At 47.4% G+C, this 16,875-nt stretch overlaps 1 protein-coding gene across 3 annotated transcripts in view; it reads left to right on the top strand.

Moving 5' to 3' along the window:
- PPP2R5D (protein phosphatase 2 regulatory subunit B'delta) overlaps nt 1-16,875 on the top strand; it is a 103,015-nt gene that overhangs the window by 46,752 nt on the left and 39,388 nt on the right. For 2 of the 3 annotated variants that reach the window (XM_019526922.1, XM_019526924.1), the window contains exons 5-11: nt 231-323; nt 886-1,016; nt 1,410-1,469; nt 2,735-2,843; nt 3,805-3,858; nt 11,514-11,684; nt 16,324-16,451. In XM_019526922.1, the coding sequence (XP_019382467.1) occupies nt 231-323; nt 886-1,016; nt 1,410-1,469; nt 2,735-2,843; nt 3,805-3,858; nt 11,514-11,684; nt 16,324-16,451 (746 nt within the window). The remainder of the gene's footprint in view (nt 1-230; nt 324-885; nt 1,017-1,409; nt 1,470-2,734; nt 2,844-3,804; nt 3,859-11,513; nt 11,685-16,323; nt 16,452-16,875) is intronic. The other variant, XM_019526923.1, reaches the window with a different exon arrangement.

Below are 16,875 nucleotides of genomic sequence, written 5' to 3' on the forward strand. Positions count from 1 at the left end.
GGGGGCTGGGCAAAGTAGGAGGTGGGGGAGGGGGAGGGTTTAGTTCCTGGCAGAGGAATAAGATGACATCTTTCCCAGTTCCAACTACTGATAATTCAATGTTTCCACCAGAATTGATAGCCACTGCTCCATTCAACACAAGGGAAATAATTAAAAGATTTAATACAGTATATGAATTCAGTGAAATGTTTTAATTTTTTTTAAAAGCACTCTCTTCCTTCCCCCTTCAGCTGGTGTATGAATTCTTTCTACGGTTTCTGGAATCACCTGATTTTCAGCCAAATGTAGCCAAGAAATATATTGACCAGAAGTTTGTTCTGTCAGTAAGTGGTGGCAGCTCTTACCACCTCTTCTCATGTTTGAATGGAGGGACCCCCAGCAGTCACTGTCCAGGCAGTCCCCAAAGCCTTGTGAAAGGGATGGTTAGAAGGCATCAGGACAGGCAGTGCCAGGGTGCCTCACATTTCTCCATGCCTTGCTGAAAAAGCGTGGTGCTGAGAGAGAATCTGTATAAGCTGTCATCAGTGACTTTTACTGTAGGCCTTATGGGAGATATGTGAGAGAGAATCTGTTTCTGAGGCCACGGATCGTGAGGGCCTGGGAATGGGTAGGGTATGGATGTCCTTACCGCACAAGGGTTGGGCTGGCTGAGGAAACTACTGGGGGAGGGGTGTGCTAAATGTCTCTGGGCTGGGGTCAGAGACTCTCAAAGACCCTGGCTGCTGTTATTGCATGGGTTCGCCATAGTCCAGTTGCTGCTTGGGCTGCTGCTACCACCACAACAGGGGCATCTATCTGGCATCCCTTGTAAATCAGTACCTGGGGCTGGTGTGCTACCTCTAGTTACATCACTGACAGGGACTGACTGAACCTTTATTTCCACAGTTACTGGATTTGTTTGATAGTGAAGATCCCAGAGAGCGAGACTTTCTCAAGACCATTTTGCACAGGATTTATGGAAAGTTCCTGGGCCTGCGAGCATATGTGAGACGGCAGATCAACAACATATTTTACAGGTGAGGTCTTTCCCAGTGCTGCTGGCCTGGCAAACAGGCTCAGAAGACCTGTGGAAGCAGAGCAACAGACTGAGGTTTTACTTCTGACTTTGCCAGTGACTAGCCAAGTAACTTGGGACAGCCATGTTGCCTCACTGTGTGGAGATGTGAGTGAAGATTCTTTAATGCTCTGTGCCTCCAACTGATTTGAGGAGGGACCTCCTTTTTCCCCTTTGCACACCCTAAGAGTACCCACAGCTGATCAGGGTGCTTTCCCACATCCTGCAATATGGACAGCATTGGGTCTTCTGTGACTTACCTGTTACTGTGAAGCTCTCTGAAATCTCCCTTTCTGCCTAGTAACCTGCATCTTATGTTTGGCAGTGACCCTTCCTTTCCCATCCCCCTTCTCAGGTTTATCTATGAAACGGAGCATCACAATGGGATTGCAGAGCTACTGGAGATCCTGGGCAGGTGAGGGCCTTTGTCCCTTTCCATATGTATCTTGACATTTCTAGGAGACTGGGGCCTTTTGAGTTGGATGGGACCTCACAGCCTAAGATATTGTATGAGGCAACAAACTTACTTGGCCTAGTGTCAGGACCAGTCCACTACTTCGGCTGACTTCGCAGCTTACTTCTCAGCTTCAGCACAGTTCAGTTGCTGAGGTGACTTATACTTCATCTGAGTCACAGGAATACACTTCTTGTAATTTGTGTCCAAACTTACACTCAAAGCCAAGAGAGTTTTCCAGACCAGTCTTGTGGTGGGCACAGTCCTTCTTTCCCCAGAGGTTTGTTTTCCTTTTTACAGATACTATTACAATTCTGTCCTTGTCCTGGGCCAAGTTTTAGGCCTTTACAATTGTGATTGCTCTCACCACCCCCCTCTTGTATCCAGTGGTTGCTGCATCATTTTACTAGGAGGCAGTGGGTGCATCTACATGAGATGCTACGATGTAGTAGCAACAAGCTACTGTGCCATCACTCATTGCTACTGCGCAGTAGCATTACTGGGCACTAACAAATGATGCAATGCTATTGTGCAGTAGTAATGAGCTACTGCGCAGTAACTTTGTCGAAAAAAGTGTGTGGCGACGGTACTGCACAGTAAAGCTGGTTGCTGCTCAGTTGCTTAGTACTTGCTTATGCAAGTATTAAATGACTGCGCAGTAACAACTGTGCACTCCTCTGCATGTGTAGATGAAACCAGTATTTGGGAGAAGTCTCTGCTATGAGTAGTCACCCTGTGAGTCCTGTATGAGTGGACTTTATGGTACTATTAGCCAATTGCCCATCAAGAATGATGGGGGGACAGGGGCGGGAGGGGGCTGGGATGGAGTGCCACCACCTAACGCCCCATGCTGCCACTGTTCTGGCTCTTGCAGGGAGTGGGCCCCAGTGTTGCTGGCCCCGGTTCCCCCACCCTCTGTTTGGTCCTGGTTGCGGCTTTGGAATCATGGCGGTGCTACCCCATTCTTGGAGCACTCTGATTGGCTGTTTCTGCCAGCCAATCAGAGCGCAAATAAAGCCTGACCAACAGATGGACAGACAAGACAGACTTAGGCTTTGATAATATTGGAATTGTCTCAGTCTTTTCTTCTTGTGGCCTTTTCTCTGTACTGCTATATGTAGGTGTGGTAGAATGGGTCTAGAAACTGGTTGTATGCTGCAATTAGTCTGATCCTCATACTGGGTCCCTACACTAATAACATCAATACGTCTCTCCCTTTCCCTCAGTATAATCAATGGGTTTGCTTTGCCTCTGAAGGAAGAGCACAAGATGTTCCTCATTCGAGTGTTGCTACCTTTGCACAAGGTGAAATCACTGAGCGTCTACCACCCGCAGGTGAGAAGTGCTTTCTATCAGCAGTGCAAAGCCAGTGTGTGAGCACTCTGGATTCATTTATAGTAATTTTCGAGGCTTGCTGCAAAGCTCTTTCTGTGGGGCCTTCTGGTGTTTCTGTGCAGTCACCCCTCTCCTGTCTGACTAGAACTCTCACTCCCAGGTATGCTTGTAGACGGTAGTCCTTCACTCCAGCCTGTTAACTTGCTGCTGCTGGCTCGTGGCCAGTGTGAGTGGGTGCTGCTGCCCTCTCTTGTCTTGAGTGTTAAGCTTATTCATCCTTTGTCTCTGGTGGCATGTGGCCCCGGTGTGGTCAGGTGGCTGAGGGCCCTGAAATCCATTTCTTATCCTAGGGTGTGTAGGGTAAGCATAGGTCATTACTGTTAACAACTTTTTTTGTCTTTGTTTCTCTATGTAGTATCAACATTATGCTATGCATTCACACTGATACAGAGACCAGCTCCCTGCCCTAGGGAGTTGCTGATCTATATAGATCAGAACTCTAGCAAATGGAGTAATGAAAGCTTTGACCCTGAGTGGTGAGGCGCATCATAGCATCTTGTTCCCTGACCTTGCTTGAGAAGGTGGGACTCACTGGGTTGCCCTGTTTGTTCCCTCTCTGCATGCATATGTTGATTTGTTAAATTGGTGGCTGCTGATTTGTGAATGTGCAGTCACAAAACTACTCCGGTACAGTATGAGGATTTAAGCTGTGTTTCCCAAAGGCCTGTGCCCTAATTCTTGAACTTAGGGAGGCCCTCCATCAGTTGTCAGGCAATGTCTTCTTTGATTTGGCAACTGGTTGCCACTCCCCCTCCCCTCTCTCCCCCATGATCAGCTCTAATGTAGCTTTTTGACCACACTGTATGGTAAGTGCTTGCTTTTCACATATATTCACTGATGTCTGCCTGCCCCTGCTAATGCTTGGAAGAGTTCTAACCATGCTGTTTTTTTCCTGTGACAGTTGGCGTACTGTGTGGTGCAGTTTTTGGAAAAGGACAGCAGCCTGACAGAACCAGTAAGTGTTTTCTCTTGGCCTTGTCATATCAGTCAGATCCCAAATTTTCCCCCAGCAGATTGACTGTGGACAATTTAGCAATTAATTTGCTTTTGTTCTGTTCCGGAAGACCTGAGGATGGACTGGATTTATTTGTTCCGTGGAACAGTGCAATGTCCTGAACAGTATTGGTTATGTAACCTTTGAGATGTTGTCCCAACCATAGGGTAGGGATGGACACCCTGCTCAGGAATGGCCATTCTGGCTATGCTTTCTGAGCAGTTGATCTAAGAAATCTTCTTAGAATCATAGAAAAGTAGTGCTGAAAGGAACCTTCAGAGGTCATCTAACCCAGCCCTTTGCCTGGGGCAGGATCATCTATATAAACCATCCTGTATAAATTCATTGCCTAGTGTCTTAGCAAAACTGCACAGTCAATCCTGACACACACCCTAAGATCTAACAACCTAACCTGCCACAGTAAAACAGGGGGACCATGGCAGCCAATGTTCTGCTGCTGCAAAGGTTGTTAAAATATATCTGAAAGATCCCAGGAAGAGGGCTACATCTCCTTTTGCAGAGAAAGCAAAAAAAAACAAACCCCATGATCTGTACCAATCTGATCACCCAAAATACGGTGATCGGTCTGACCTTGAGTGGAGGGGCAAGACTCCATTCTTGTGGGATTCAAATTCTGGTGTAACAGAATTCAGTTTGCATAGCTTCACTTTTGGGTAGTTGCTTATCTGGCCATACAGCTTTGGCTATGAGAATGTTCATGGGAGTCATACATGCAAAGAAATAATCACAAGTTAATAGGGAATGTAAGGTGTGTGAGAACTTGATCTGGCAACTAGAGCTGGTCAAAAATCTATAGCGGGGGATTTGGAAACTGGTGACCCAAAAGGCTTGTGCTGTCCTGATGGAGAGGATAGCTGAGCAGCCCCTGTCTCTAGTGGAGTGCGTGCTTTGTGTTCCTACTGAGGTTTTTGGAGTATCTGTGTCACATCTTATCTTGCCAGTTTATCTCCGGGATGCTAAATCCTGGAGTAGGTGTAGTTGCCTTTGTGACGTTGTGCTCACAGACCGTACGTGGTTAAGCAGGTTGCTGTAGTGCTCAAGCACATTTTGTTTCCTGGGGCTATGCAGACAAGCAGGAACACTAAACAGACTAGCTGCAGGCTTGACAGGGAGCAGAGAGATGATCTATGTGTCTATACCTGCTCCATGGAGTGGGTTGAGCACATGGGAAACATCTTGTGTGGTTCTGTTCCTCAGTGGTTCAAAAGTGGCAGATGGCCAAAAACCAAGTATGTTGCTTCCTGCTCTGATGGTACAAATGCAAGAATAGCTTGTTAATAACTATTATTTACAGCTTGGTTTTTGTACTGCTATGGCAGCTGCACACTGACAAGGAGCTTGACCTGTGTTCAGCTAATGTTGGCCAGCCACTTTCAGTAGGCTGCTTCAGGTTCCCCTAACTTGTCATTCTGGAGAGAAACCTTTTGCCTCCTTGTTCCTTGTTCAGGTTCTTGCTGCCTGGTCAGACTGCTTCCTATGTTCTCAAATGCCTGCTGCTAACAAGAAATTTCTATTGCATTCCATAACTTTCTGATCCCAGCCCAGTGGTCCTCAAGACTGCTATTAAAAGTACTAGGAGGGGGGGAGGGAGGGAGGGTGCTGTGAAGCTCTTGAGTTGGAGGAGAGAAGAGAAATAGGTTGTTTTCCAACATTTATGGGGTCCTTCTCATTGTGTCTGCTTGCACTTCATTCAAACAGCAAACCACTATAGTCAAGTGCTGTAGATCCTTACAGGTGATGGGGGATGCACTTATTACTTCTGCAAATTAGTGAGTGAAAGCCTGATTCAATGCCCCTGGAAGGCAGTGGAAGAGCTTCCTCCAAGGGGCTATTATATTGGGCCTTAACCAAATGGTCAAGACGACACAGTTTAACCACAGAATGTATTTCCTGCATATAAGCCTGGAAGTGGTCTCCTAGGCCATTGAGTCCAGTCCGTGAACTTGCAGGCAGCCAGTTTTCAAAGAACAACAGGTTAGTAATTAATGGCTCAGTGTCTAGCTGGCAGCCAGTATCAAGTGGAGTCCCCCAGGGGTTGGTCCTGGGGCTTGTTTTGTCCAATATCTTCATTAACCATCTGGAAGGTGGGATGGATTGCACCCTCAGCAAGTTCATGGTGTCCAAACTGGGGGGAGTAGTAGATAAGCTGGAGGGGTATGGCTAGGATTCAGAGTGACCTAGACAAAATGGAGAATTGGGCCAAAAGAAATCTCTTGAGGTCTGACAAGGACACATGCAAAGCCATGTGCTTAGGACAAAAGAATCTCATGAACCACTATAGCCTGGTGACTGACTGGCTAAGCAGCAGCTCTGCAGAAAAGGACCTGGTAGTTCCAGTGGACAGTACTGGCTGGCCTCATTACTGTAGGATATGAGCCTACAGTGTGCCCTTGTTGTCAAGAAAGCTAACAGCATACTGGGCTGCATTAGTAGGAGCGTTGCCAGAAGATTGAGGGAAGTGATTATTCCCTTGTATTCCAGTTTTGAGTCTCCCACTATAGAAAGGATGTGGACATGTTAGAGAGAGTCCAGCAGAGGGCAACGAAAATGTTTAGGGGGCTGGGGCACATGACTTCTGAGGAGAAGCTGAGAGAACTAGGATTATTTAGTTTGGAGAAGAGAAGACCGAGAGGGGATTTGATAGCAGCCTGTGGCAGTGTGTCTTTGGTGCCTGCCACTTCAAGGACTGGAGCAGGCAGCCGCCGGGTGGCTGATTGCAGCAGCCATTTTCAAATGCAGGCCAACTATGTAAAGAGGACAGTTGGCTACTAGTAAGGGAGGCAGCAACATCAGCTGACTGAGCTCCTGCCTGGGTACCTGGAGGTAAGGGAAGGGCCTATGGGCAGGTGGAGGCTCCTGGTCCTGGACATGATATGAAACTGCACCTTGCTGGGGAAGGGTGGCCTGGTGGGACTCCTAGTGGTGTGGGAACCTCCAGGAAATGCCAGGCCAGTTACTTCCCTGGTGAAAGGTGGGTTGGGGTGCCTTATAACCCCAGCCCCACATCCCTGGTGGTATTCCAGCAGAGCAGGGGGAGCCCAGGCTCATTAGGAGGAGGGACCTGGAGCTTTACCCAGGGAGCAGGGTAAAGCCTGGGGACGTGAGTAGAGACCCTGAGGGAGGGTGGTGACAGAGAGGGGCAATGGAGCGAGAGGCCTGAAGAGAGGGGCTTAGGGAAGAGGCCCTGTGGAGGCATGGAGGCCCAGCAAGGGGCCAGGAGTGAAGTAGGTTAACGGTTGTAGAGTCATTCAGCAAACATTCAGGTGAGGGCAGTGGGAGATGCCTGACAGACTGCGCCAGGGCTGACTGAGGCATACAGAGACGAGCCCAAAACTGGGTGAGGCTGGGCAGTATGAATGTGGCTGAGGAAAGAGGGCAGCATGAAAGAGGCCAGGTGAGAGCCAGTGGAGTGAATTGGGACCCTGGTGAGAGAGAGGCGGCATGTGAGTGGAGCAGGAGGACTGCCCAGAGACAGGGGAAGACTGGAGGCATAGACCTGGCTGGGAAGGAAACCCTGTTACACAGCCTTTAAGTACCTGAAGTACCAAAGGATGGAGCTGGATAGAGATGGAGCTCAGTGGTGACGGATGACAGAACAAGGAGCAATGGTCTCAAGTTGCACCAAGGGAGATTTAGGTTGGATATTAGGAAAAACTTTCTCACTAGAAGGGTGGTGAAGCACTGGAACAAGTTACCTAGAGAGGTAGTGGAATCCCCATGTTTGGAGGTTTTTAAGGCCCGTCTTAACAAAGCCCTGGCTGGGATGGCCCTGCTCTGAGCAGGGGGTTGGACTAGATGACATCCTGAGGTCCCTTCTAACCCTAATTTTCTATGATTCTGTGAACACCTACTCTGACCCCTCTTGCATACATCAGCCAGAAAGCACCTCAAGAGAAAAGCAGAAACACCTGCCACAAGGGTGCAACCAGTGCTTTTCCACTGTAACAGCATGACATTTAGTTAGGTTAATATATGCTCAGATGGTTCTAGGAAAAGGACTGTGCCCTGTGCTACAGAGGAGAGCCATTGTCTGTGCCACTTTGACCTGGAAAATAGTTCCTTTCTGATGCCAAATTTGGCAGGTGGTTTGACTTTAAATTCATGACCTAATCCCACTAGATAGGCACCGAAGAGGTTCTCAAGTGCCCTTGGAGCACTAGCATACCCCAGCTAAACTGTAGCTGTGTCAAGTGTTCAATGCTTTAACTGAATATGGGGTGGGAGGGAACCCCAGAAGCCAGCAAAGGAGTCTCAGGTGGGGGGAGAGGGAAGGGGTGTGGAGGGAGGGGGTTTCTTCTTGGGCCCTACAGGCAACCATGGGAAGTGCTGAAGCATGGGATTTCCAGAAACCTCACACACAGAGTGTTTCCTTTTAGCTGTTTCATGGAAGTAACAAATACATAAGTATCTATGTGACACACTCAGATGACTGCCCCAAGCACACCCATTTCCTGTCATGCTGTCACTTCTATAAGCTATTCAAATTTCAGTTTTGAAGCAATTCAGGTACCTTATCCCATCATGTTGTTCAGAAGGCCTTTTCAAAACTTGGGTCCTCTGATGGTTAAGTCTGCATCTAATTTCCAATCTAAATTTGTTTGTGACCAATTTGTGTCCATTTGATCTTGTGCCAATAATGTTCTTAACTTAACTAGCTCTTCTCCTTCCCTGATATTCACCCTGGAAATATGTTTAAAGAGAGTAATTGTATACTCTGTCAGCCTATATTTTGTAACGCTAAACAAGGCAATCTCATTTCATCTCCATTCCTGTAATCATCCTCCTAGACCTTTGTATCTGTCCTCATATAAATACACCATTTTGAAAGTAGGCAACCAAAGGTGTATGCCAGAGCTGTCCACAGAGGTTTAACATGCAGTCCCCAGACATCCACCTAACCTGCTCCCCCCCTCCCTCCGCCCAGTGGTCTGGCTGCAGCAGAAGCTGGGTCTCCAGGCTCCTACTCTGGCTTCTACTTCCAACCTACCCCAAGGGGCAAGGCAGCATGACACATGGTACAGGGCAACATGACAGAGGGATCCCATGGCCTGGAGCGGGGAATCTGCATGGCATGGTATGGTACAGGAGGGGAGCCAGTGACCAGGAAGCTGGAAGTGGGGGCTGAGGAGCCTGTACAGTGCAGTGCATCAAGGAGTCCTGTTGTGCTCCATGCTGGTGAAGCCCATGTGGTGTGCAGTCCCACACCACTTAGAAGTTGGACAGTCCTGGTGTACACATTATTCTAAACTGGGTCTTACCAGTGGGAGGTATAATGGTACTAATACTTCCTTTTCAACACTAGAAATATCCTGCCTCCCACAGCCTTAGATTGTGTTAACCTGTTTCATGGCCACATCATGTTAACAGCTCACAGTCATCCTATGGGCTAGCAAATGCCCCCAGGTCACTTTTCTTTGTTGCCTCCAGTTTTTGACCCCTTATTTTACAGTGAAGGTTTGTTGTATTGTTTTGTAAATGTAGGACATGACACTTCGTTCTGTAAAACTTCACACCATTTCTATAGCTGCACTCCACAAGGTTATCCAATTCTATGGCAAAGTATCCAGACACTTTGGTTACAAGAGGTCTTTAATTAATGTGGCTGAGACCACCGAGTTTCAGTGAGAGCTACTAGGTTTGCAGATTAGCATGGCTCTACCTGTACTGGGAAGAGGCTGGAATGTCATGAAAACTAAACGGCTGGAAGTCTCGTGGCCAAATTTTACCCAGATTTTAAAGCACTTCTTTGCTTAATCTCTGCCTCATTTACCATTAATTCAGGCTGCATTAATGCATTATCTACAATACTGAGGTCAGCTGAGTAAATGGGCTCTGGAACGGCAGTGTGAGTAATAACTGGAACAGAGACATACTCCCACTCATCCTTGTTAATGCTTGCTCTAGAAGAAATTTCCTTTGGAGCTGGGACTAAAGCTGCGGACAAACATAACTCTTAATGGCTTTAAAAGAGGAAGGGCCTTGCCACACTTGAGTGTCCAGTACGCATGTGTAACAGGGTGGTTTCCCTTAAGGGGAGTCAGCCTGCCTGGCTGATGAGCTGCAGCTGTGAAAAGGCTGGTAATCAGGGAGTGAAAAGATGGGAGAAACAGTGGTGTGCTGGACTACGTGGAGGGCAAAGCAGGCAGGAGCCACAGGGAACCTTTCCCAGTATGGAAGAGGGGTATGACACCAAGAGCTGGTGTTTGGTATGCAGTGGATTTGTCTCATCTTTCTTGAGGAAATAGTTTTATCCCAGCCACTGGTCCATAGGGTCAAGTGGTCTGCCTTTGCCATTACCTGGCATCCAAGGTGACAATGTAAGGTGCCTGTGTGCCAGTTGGCACAGTCCTGCATGTGGACAAGAGCTTCCTTTCCAACTCAAAGGCAGCTAGTTCACACCATGGTACATTGGGTTGAGTGTCCTGTATCTTAGCATCCATGACCATAGATGGTGCTGTCCAGAAACCTGCTGTGTTTGTCCTGTGGCTGAGTCTCCTGCCACTGAGTGCACAGGGCAACCATATTTTATGCAATGTAGGACATCTCCTTTGTTCTCAGTCACCAGTGTATGATGTTGAGTTGCCTCTTGATCTTAGGTTTGGTGAAGGCAATAGGTGCAGATCATTTCCTTCACAGTATGAGTATGCAGGACTCTGTTTTTTCCCTAGGTATGTGAAAGCCCATGTAAGTTTAAAAGGAGTTTTTTTTTTATTTGCATGCAAGATTGCCCCTTTTCACCATGTCTTTTCTTGGAATACTACACTGCCTATTAATTGACCCAGAAACCCTATTTGCTATGCAGTGAACTTTCCTTTGAGAGAAACAGGGACAGAAGACTCCTTGCTTAGTTTCCTAATTCTAAAAGGCTGACTTGATGATAAGAATTGTGCAAGAACCTGAAGAGAATAGGAAGAGCTGTGCCCAGGAAAAAGGAGCTATAACAAGGATCTCCTGGGTTGGGCAAATATCTGCATCCTGCCTTCCTTTGTTTACACCTACTGCAGAAGCTGCCTGCAGGGAAGTTACCTGGGAATGGAAGGGTGGTAAAGTTATCTGGCAGCTTCTGGAATGAGGCTCAGGAGTGTCTGTTTACTGGTGTTGAGGGCAAGTTGGATGGAGAACAGACAGAGAGGGGAGAGAAAAGTGGGGAGTGAAGCCAGTCTGCTTCAGAGGAGAGTAGAATAGAGTTCACTCAGTCCATGTTCCTTAGCTTAGGGCTTAAGGGACAGTCCTGTTGCTGGAATTTGTAAGGCACCAGTATTTTGATAGAGTTCTCTTGAGCACCTTGGAAAGGGATGGGAGGACAAAGTGGCGTTCAGTACCTCTGTGCAGGTTTGTGGGGCCCTGGGTGCAGTGGCATAGGGGAGGGGATGGGTTGTGGTGACAGGAGTGTTATCGAGCTGATGGTTTATGTGTCTTCCATGGATAACTGAGTCTACACGTACTGAGACTGTACGGTATGTGGCTGTATGGTATATAGCTGCTTTTTGATTCCTACTGTCACCAAATTTCTGTACCCATTGATGATGGGATGCCTTGCCCATGATTTTGCATTCTGCTTCCTAATGCTGGCTGTCTGCTTTGTCTCTTCTCAGGTAATTATGGGCTTGCTGAAGTTCTGGCCAAAAACACATAGCCCTAAGGAAGTGATGTTTCTCAATGAGCTGGAGGAGATACTGGATGTGATTGAGCCCTCTGAATTTGTGAAAGTTATGGAGCCTCTCTTCAGGCAGCTGGCCAAGTGCGTCTCCAGCCCACACTTTCAGGTAGGTCCCAGGCTCAATAAACAATATGACACCACTTGCATCCAGCTCAGGTTTGAAAGAGGACATTCAAATAATTGTGAAGTATGATTCTCTGGGAGTTAGGAGATTCTGTCAAAAACTATGGCTGATGAATTGTAGGATATTTGGGATTATGACTAGGATATCTGCCACAAAAGTAAGAGGCATTGGGAGCCAATATAATCCAGAAGAAGTGTTGAGAAAGACTTGTTCAAGCTATCAAAGCAGTCCTTCCTGGCTAGGCAGAATTATCCAGCTCTGAGTATCAGAACAGTGCAGAGCTAGTGCAAGCACATGGTATTGTCTCTGGTTGTAGGTGGCCAATAGGTACAGTGATGGAGGTGGGTACCATTCAGCTTCATCTTCTTGATGAGTTCTGCACCTATACTGTATCAAAATATCTAATTGTTTGCAGTACCAGAGGATAGTCAACTAAGGAAAAGTCCTTACCTCCCAAATATTCCCAGTGTTATATGCTGACAAAGCAGGTGCCTTGTTATTGGCTTAGTGCTGGGGATACTGGATCATTCTGTTAGGTGATGGAAGGAGAGGGGAAATCAGGCACTCTAAATGACTCTATTTCAGTGAAACTAAGTGAAGAAGATGATGGTGTTAACCCCATGTTACAGTGATGGGAGGCACTTCAACCACTCAGCAACCCCCTTCTCTGCATGGTTGCTTGTTGTTTGTTCCTGTAGGGCTGGGGTGTCAAAGATCCGGTCTATTGGGGCAGATCCAGCCCCTGGAGCCCTATCAGTTGGCCCAGGGTGCTTCCTATCGGCGTCAAATTAGACCTGCATACCTCGTTCAGCACATACCAGATGAGCCCCACATATGATGTGGGGGCAGATCTGGCACATAGCATTTGAGGCTGGAGCTATGCATGCTGCATGCAGTACCCATGTTGGATTGGCTCTGCATGATGGATCTGCTGTGCGGGGCTAGTTTGTGGGCCCAATCCAGCCTGCAAACCAGCCTTGTGCTACTTCTACAGCTTGTGGGGCCTAATGAGTTTGACACCCCTGCTGTAGGGACAACAACATGAGGGGCATTTCACAGAAGCTTAGGAAAATAATATTTCTGCCTCTCAGATCTCATAAATTCCATGCAGATGCAGGCATGGTGGAGGGCAGCACCAAGATGCAAAGGAATAATGAATGCCAGTTAATGTGGAAATGTCTTGTCAAAAGTAGCATAGTTTTGGATGACCTAAATTTACTTGACAAGTAACTGAGTGGCTATAAAATTCTTATATTTCAGCAAGGTCTTTGGTTTAGTCTCATCTGTTAGTGCAGTGTACAAGTTGAACCCTGCATGAGTCACTGATCACTTTAAGTGATTGATTAGCTACTTTAATCCAATTTTAATAAGTTCTTGTGACATGGGGATGTATAAACAGGCTCATGCGTAATAGGAGGAGAGTGTGGTGTTATTGCTGTCCATGGACTGTTAGTGAGACCACTTCTGGATATTGTGTCTGTTTCTGGTGTTCACATTTCAAAAAAAGATGTTCAGAAATTGGAAAGAGTTCAAAAGACCACTACAAAAAGAAAAGATGTGGAAGAAACCTGCCTTGGAGACTGGAAAAAAAAATCAATCTCTGTGGTTTATTAGATAGACTTTTAAGAGGTGAGTTCCTCAGAGTCTGCAAGTACTTTTAATGGGAAAGATTTCTGATGCTAGACTGCTTGTTAATCTAGCAAATGCATAATGTGATCTAATGGCTGGAAACAAGCTAGATTTAAAAAAAAAGGGGACTTATTTCTAGCCTAAATTTACAAGTGATGATAACTGACTGCTAAAATAACTTCCCTTTCTTCCATCACTGGAAACCTTGGAGACTGGATGTTTCTGAAAGCCTTGCTCTATCTTAGCCCAAGGAAGGGGACTTGTTACATAAATTGCTGATGAAAGTTTGACTCGTATAGTATGGGTCAAACTAAGTGAACATACTGGCTTCAAATCTAGAAGTGGCCTGGGACCAGGGGGTGGATTCATAGGGATAGTGGTGTGGGATCTGAATCTCTTCAGCCTCTGCAAGAGAAGACTGAGAGGGAACCTTGTGGCTGCCTACAGATTCATCAGGGGGGAGGGGTGTCAGCAGGGAATAGGGGACACTCTGTTTACCAGGATGCCCCTTGGGGTTACCAGAAACAATGGCCACAAACTGAAGGAGAACAGATTTAGATTGGACATAAGGAAGAAATTCTTTATGGTAAGGGTTGCCAAAATATGGAATGGGCTTCCAAGGGAGGTGGTGCTTTCCCCTACCCTGGAGGTGTTAAAGAGGAGATTAGACAGGCATCTGGCTGGGGTTGCTTAACCCCAGTGCTCTTTCCTGTCTGGAGCAGTGGGTTGGACCTGATGATCTACCAGGTCCCTTCTGACTCGAGAAATCTATGAACTCTATGAATGTTTAAAACAAACTGTCCAGCAATGACAGATATATTTCTATTCAGGTGGAGTTGAGGGAGTCAGTTGACTTCATGGCTTATCTACTTGATTTATGCTAATCTCTTCACCTCACAGGTGTTAACCCTTGTAGTAGTAGTATTATTATTATTAGTAGTAGTATTTCATAGACTTTAGGGCTGGAAGGGCCCTTGTGAGATAATTAGGTCCAGCCCCCTGCCCAAGGGGCAGGAAGCCAGTGGGGGTCAGATCACCCAGCAAGATGATTTTTTATTTCCACTTTCTCCCATCCCGCAATCAGGCTAGCCTTTCTTCTACGATTATCCTATCTGTTCCCTTTCTAGGTAATGTTTCTCTGCTCACCCCCTAGCATGGCCGGTGAAGGTGTGCTGCAACATAGGGACCTGTACTGGGTGGCTTTGTTCTTAGGAGATTTGAACCCACAACAATTCAGAAACCGGGTGGGGGGAAGGGCTGAAAGCAGGCTGAGTTTTGCAGTGGCACAGCAGTTGGAGGCAGGAGGGAGCTGCAAATATGAGACGGAGAGGTCAGTTACTGCATGACCCTTTCCTGAGTTATTCATTACAGCAGATGATGGAGAACTGAACTAGTGGCACAGCCAAGGTGGCAGAAAGCTGTGCATAGATGGATGAGAGGGACAGGGGCACTACCAACAGCTGAAGTATGTCCTCCTCCAACCCCAGTTGTTTCTTTCTGTAAAGTAGAGAGGCAGTTAGTCCTGCCCCCACACACTGTGAGGGTCTGAGAGAACTGTTTGGGAGGGGTTTTGAGGGTAAGAAGCTCCTGGATGCCCTGAGGGCTGGATGCGGGGTCATGAGTACCACAAAGCTTTTTTTGTGGGGGAGCCTGTGAGGGGTATGGGGTGAAGAGGGGCTGGGGTGTTATGGTGGTGGGAAGGTGTAAGAGGCAGATGGAATTTGAGGCTTAGAGACAGTGGGGCAGGGTGAAATAGAGGGTAAGGGGGAGGGCAGTGAGAGGGCTGGAGTAAGGTTTGCTCCTCTGAGCATGTAGTGGGAGGACTCAGTGGGATGACAGGGGGATGATGAAGGGTTGGGGGTGTTGAAGCGTGATGGAAAGAAGTCTTCATGGTGCAAAAGATTCATGAGGGCACAGGATACGATTTGGGGGGGAGGCATGAGAGGGATGGTGGGGTCTGGGTTTGGGGCATGATGGGATAGGTCTGGGATAGAGACAGGAGGCATTGTAGCAGGGGGAATGCATAAAGAAAGTGAGGGGCACTTTGGTTGGAGTGTCTGGGGAACTTGTGCAGGGAGCCGTTCTGTCTGTTGCCAGGCCCAGGAGTAGCAGCTGTAACCCCCCCACCCTGGGGACCAGGTGCCTGACCCAGCCTAGAACTGTCAGTCAGCCCCATACAGACTCACTTGTATTTGTTTTTGCTCAGATCATAACCGGAAAAATAAAGCCATACACCTCTAGCATATTATTAAAGCTTCTTTCTTTTTTAATTGGAGAAAAATATGCATTATGTTATAGGGTGATGCACCACAGTACCTGCACCCCCTTTTTTAAAATCCTAGATCTGTGAGTGGCTGGGGCATACAGCACCTGATTTGACAGAGCCACAGATTTATTTTGATTTTTAGAGGCAAGATGTTTTCATCATTCCCTGAAAGGAGGGCATGGATTTGTGGGCTTGTTGGCTGACCTGCCCACAAAAGAGGAGGAAAAATCTTTGTGGGACAGGTCAAGGAGCTGTAGGATTGGGACTACGTGGAAGGTAACAGAAGAAAAGTCGTACAGGTGGGGTGAAGGCAGTAGGTGCAAAAACCTGAAGGGCAGGAAACAGCCTGAGATTGGGCTAGGATGAGGGAAGCCCATGGGAGAGAGTTGTAAAGGGGAGAGGTGTTCAGAGTAAGGGAGATGGTTGAAGGGAGCTGTTTCAAAGCACAGCTGCAGGCAAGTGACATAGGGAAGCTACCCAAGGATGGCGAAGGTCAGAGTCCTGTGGGTCCCCACTGGGGTGAAGACACTCATAACAGAGATGTAGGAGAGAATAGAAGCCAAGAGAGGTGACTCTCGGTGCAGGGAAAGAAAATGCTTGTGACAGGTGACTGAAATGGGCCATTCCTTCAGAGCTTTGGGAATCCACTTTCCTGGCAGGGCAGTGCCAGAGCATGTGCCTGTGTGGTGATGAGTGGAATTCTGCTATGCTTCCCTCCTGCTGCAGGTGGCAGAGCGGGCGCTGTACTACTGGAACAATGAATACATCATGAGTCTGATCAGTGACAATGCAGCCAAAATTCTCCCTATCATGTTCCCAGCATTGTATAAGAATTCCAAGAGTCACTGGAACAAGTAGGTATTTTCTGTGCATGTGTGACCCACAGGCAATACAGGAGTTTGTGTCTAGAGGGGCTCAAGCCCACTGCAGGACTGGGGAGGTGTTTGCACACAGCTGCAGTGCCACGCTGTGTTGCTGCTCACTGGCTTTGCGGAGAAGTGTGGTGCTCAGCTGCTGAACTGAAAGGCGGGCTAATACCTGGGTAGAATCAAAAGAACTGAGTTGGTCACAGCAGCTTGAGCTTGTGAGTCCTGCTTTGGGTGGCTCCTATTGGAAAAAAAAGCCTTTGGGGCTTTTTAGCCAACCCATTCATTTGATCCCTGTAAGTCTGCCTAACAGCTGGGTTGAAATAGTCTAGCTCAATGTTGGAGCTGCTCACAAACCAGTAAATCCTTCTGTGGTCTTCAGTGCTGATTTAAAGGCATTGTTAGAAGGGTT

This window comes from Gavialis gangeticus, unplaced genomic scaffold (assembly GCF_001723915.1).
Source record: "Gavialis gangeticus isolate Ggan-Ray unplaced genomic scaffold, GavGan_comp1, whole genome shotgun sequence".
Taxonomy (NCBI): Eukaryota; Metazoa; Chordata; order Crocodylia; family Gavialidae; genus Gavialis; species Gavialis gangeticus.